The sequence below is a fragment of the Buceros rhinoceros genome, unplaced genomic scaffold (assembly GCF_000710305.1).
Source record: "Buceros rhinoceros silvestris isolate BGI_N320 unplaced genomic scaffold, ASM71030v1 scaffold441, whole genome shotgun sequence".
NCBI classification, from domain to species: domain Eukaryota; kingdom Metazoa; phylum Chordata; class Aves; order Bucerotiformes; family Bucerotidae; genus Buceros; species Buceros rhinoceros.
In genome coordinates this window covers 135,891-139,058 of record NW_010393448.1, presented here as the reverse complement: position 1 = coordinate 139,058, position 3,168 = coordinate 135,891, and the positions used below count along the sequence as shown (strand labels likewise).

The 3,168-nt window shown below is 37.9% G+C and overlaps 1 protein-coding gene across 1 annotated transcript in view; it reads right to left on the bottom strand.

Moving 5' to 3' along the window:
* Positions 1 to 261: 261 nt before the first annotated feature.
* The window catches only part of CDH18 (cadherin 18, type 2), a 120,208-nt gene continuing 117,301 nt past the window's right edge, over positions 262 to 3,168 (bottom strand). Inside the window, exons 10-11 of the mRNA XM_010144834.1 lie at positions 2,279 to 2,530; positions 262 to 752 (exon numbers count right to left, since the gene is read on the bottom strand). Of these exons, the coding sequence (XP_010143136.1) occupies positions 262 to 752; positions 2,279 to 2,530 (743 nt within the window). The remainder of the gene's footprint in view (positions 753 to 2,278; positions 2,531 to 3,168) is intronic.

Sequence of the window (3,168 nt, the reverse complement as noted above, 5' to 3'; positions counted from 1 at the left end):
ATATTGTTACAGATACGGTACCACGGACTTTATTGAGCAATTAAAAAATATACACAAGGGACAATAGCTCCTTTTTTCTGTATTTTTCAAAATTTTACTTTCTTCCAATTGGAGAACCCAGTTTCAAATATGAAAAGGGCACTTGTTCTACAGTAACTGCATACAACTTGCTCAGTTCCAAGTACTGTATTCAATTTTAGTTACCGTTGTTGTCATTATATCTCCAGTTGTTTAGGAACTTCTCTGTTCTGGGAATTACAACTAGGTTGTTCTTTCTGATTCTATTTCCCCATAGAGTTCAGCTAGCTTCTTGAACTCAGGTCCCCAGTCTCCAAGATAATTATAATCCTGGTCAGAATGTGTTGTAGCCGAATCCAGAGAGCTGATAGATCCAGCTTCTGATCTATGACCCTCATAGGCATATGTCTGTAGGGAGTCATACGGGGGCACACTGGGGTCCTGATCCGCCTCTGCCAGTCTTTGTTTAATGAACTCCTGAACATCTATACTGTCAAGGCTTGAAGAAAGAGGATGCCTGGGCACAGGCTTCACTTCAGGATGAACATCCCTCCGGTATTTTAGCTCCTCAGCAGCTGACGGATTCCGCAGTGCTGTGATGTCAAATGCTTCTGTGTCTTCTTCTCCACCACCCTCATCATCATATGTCACAACATTTTCCCGGACATCTTCTTCTGAAATGATCAAGGGCTCCTTCTTGCTCCGTCTTAGAGTGACGAAAAGGACCACAATTGCTAAAGAGAAAACTGTAGATATTAGAGTAGGTTTAAAGTTTATGTCTGAAGTAAGTAGAAAAGAAATGCTAAGAAATAGCAGTTAGTCATGAATAGAGAAGTGTAATATTTTCAGGCTAATATTGGTATTAGGGATCATTCTGTCAGGCTCAGGTCTGTAATGAAGCGTCACCAAACCTGTCCAATCTGGAAAAGAGTGTACTTAATGTTCCTAGGTGAGCAGTGTCTTTGCTGTGTGACATGGTACCTGAAGATAGGTTACTGAATGTCTAGACAGCACCCATGAAACCCACACAGCTGTGTTTTGGCATAGCAACATAGCAAAGTGCAGCAGGCTGAGAACACACAAGTAAGGCAAACATTAATAATGCTGTACTGAAACTACAAACTCCCAAGACAGCCTGGTCTTTCAACGGGTCAGTAAAGAGCACTATTCTGTGCATATTTTCTTCTTCTTTGCAGGGATTTCTGGGGTGCCTTGAGCTAATAATGAAATTTGCTGGTTAGATCATTGGGGATCTCATAAAGGACATAAAAGGAGAAAACATTCTTTCAGTTAAATGAGAAATGAGTAACTAGGTCTGATATTTTTCAGAAGCATTGTTAAAGGCTTGCAGTGCTTCATTAAAACCAGTATTTATCATATATATTGAATTAAAATGTAAAAGGTTTGTTTTTTCTTTTAGGAACATTCAGTCTTGTATAGTAAAATATAAGGTTATAAACTAAATGCATTACTATACATCTTAAAACAGCTTTCTGACAAGGAATTTCTGAAGTAAGCTGTAAGGAAAATAGTCTTTAGAAAATGTAGAGCCTTTGAAAAAAAATCCTCAAAATCTCCTATATGGGTCACAGTGCATTTTGTATTATTTCTTGTATCTCTAGAAGAATGCAGAAAGGGATGTGAGTGTATAGAGATAAGGTATCCAGCAAGCTGTGCTTCTGCCAGGAAAAAAAACCAAACTAATGGGTAGGCCTGGGGGGGGAAAAAATATCAAGACAAAATTCACTTGCAATGGCATTTATCTAATGGAGTCATCTTACAGTCTCATATGTCCCTTACCCCTGTGGATTATGTTGTGCATTGCTATCAGCTTATCCCACAAAGGTAATTAAGAAATTGTACAGTGCTAATGGTGCTTCTAACAGTGTAATGCATTTAAAAAGCTTTCCTCATCTCTTTTCTGTCATTTTCCACACTGTTCTAGACATGGAATTAAAGTCAGTGGTTTTTTGAAATCTTTCCAAATTACAGAAAAAAAAATCTGCAGTGCTAATTACTTGATAACCTCTGAAAAATAATCTCTGGTGGATTCCAGATATTCATGAATGTACTTTAAAGGCATTTTTCTGTATGAATTTTAGCTAAACCTTTCCCCTCTAATCACAGCTATGTGTTTCTAATTACTTCCTACTACCAGGCGGCCTTTGGTTCAAAAGCTTATTGTGTTAAAAATTCCTGCCCTGTCACATTCGGAGAAGCAATGGAAGGGTAGCATTACTTAGTATTGAAAATGGCTTACCAAGAAGAATAACAACGCAGAGCAGGATTGCGATTAAAGCCCCTGTGCTCAAGCCAGCTGAGGAGAGGAAGGCTTCAGCATGGCAAGTTCTCACCCGTCCGTCTCTCTCACATGCACAAACTCTGATTGTAAGAGTACTGCTGCTGCTGAGAGGGGGCACTCCACCATCAGAAATCAAAACTGGGAGGTAATAGATGTCCTGAGTGGTTCGACTGTATCTCCTTCTTTTTGTCAAGATACTGGCTGTATTATCTACAATATCAAAATCAGAATATCATTTTAATGAAGCAAAAGACGAAAAATGTTATTGACTGTTTTCTGTCGAGTAGAATCATGGAACATCTTAAAACTACACAGTCCTAATCTGTGAAAATGCATGATTTAGAATTAGAATTCATCAGGAAGCATTTGTGGCTGATGGAGGAAAAAGATAAGGCAAGGGAAAGTAATTAGCATTACATAAATAAGATTATTTAAGCTCATATACTTTTCTTAGCACCTAAATGAACTTTGAGAAACATTTTGGGCTCATTTTGCAAGTGTTTTACTCCCATGTTATGCTGTGGTCTATGGACACTCATAAATGTGAACACTTGGAATTCTGAGAACTTCTGTTGTGGAATTCATCCACAATGTAAAATCCTCTTGATTCTCAGAAGAATGTTGAAAGGACTTTAGTAAAAGTATTGAAACCAGAATGAGATGAACAAAGAATTCTTTCGCCTGAAAAAATCTGACACAGAGTAAGACCATCATATCGGAGAACTGTATTTCCATAGACGTTATAAAATACCTATGATAAAACATACTCCTTTCCTTACAAAGTTACTTATTACGCACACAAAACAAAACAAAATGTTTTCAATAACCTGAACTCTATGGGGAAAGAG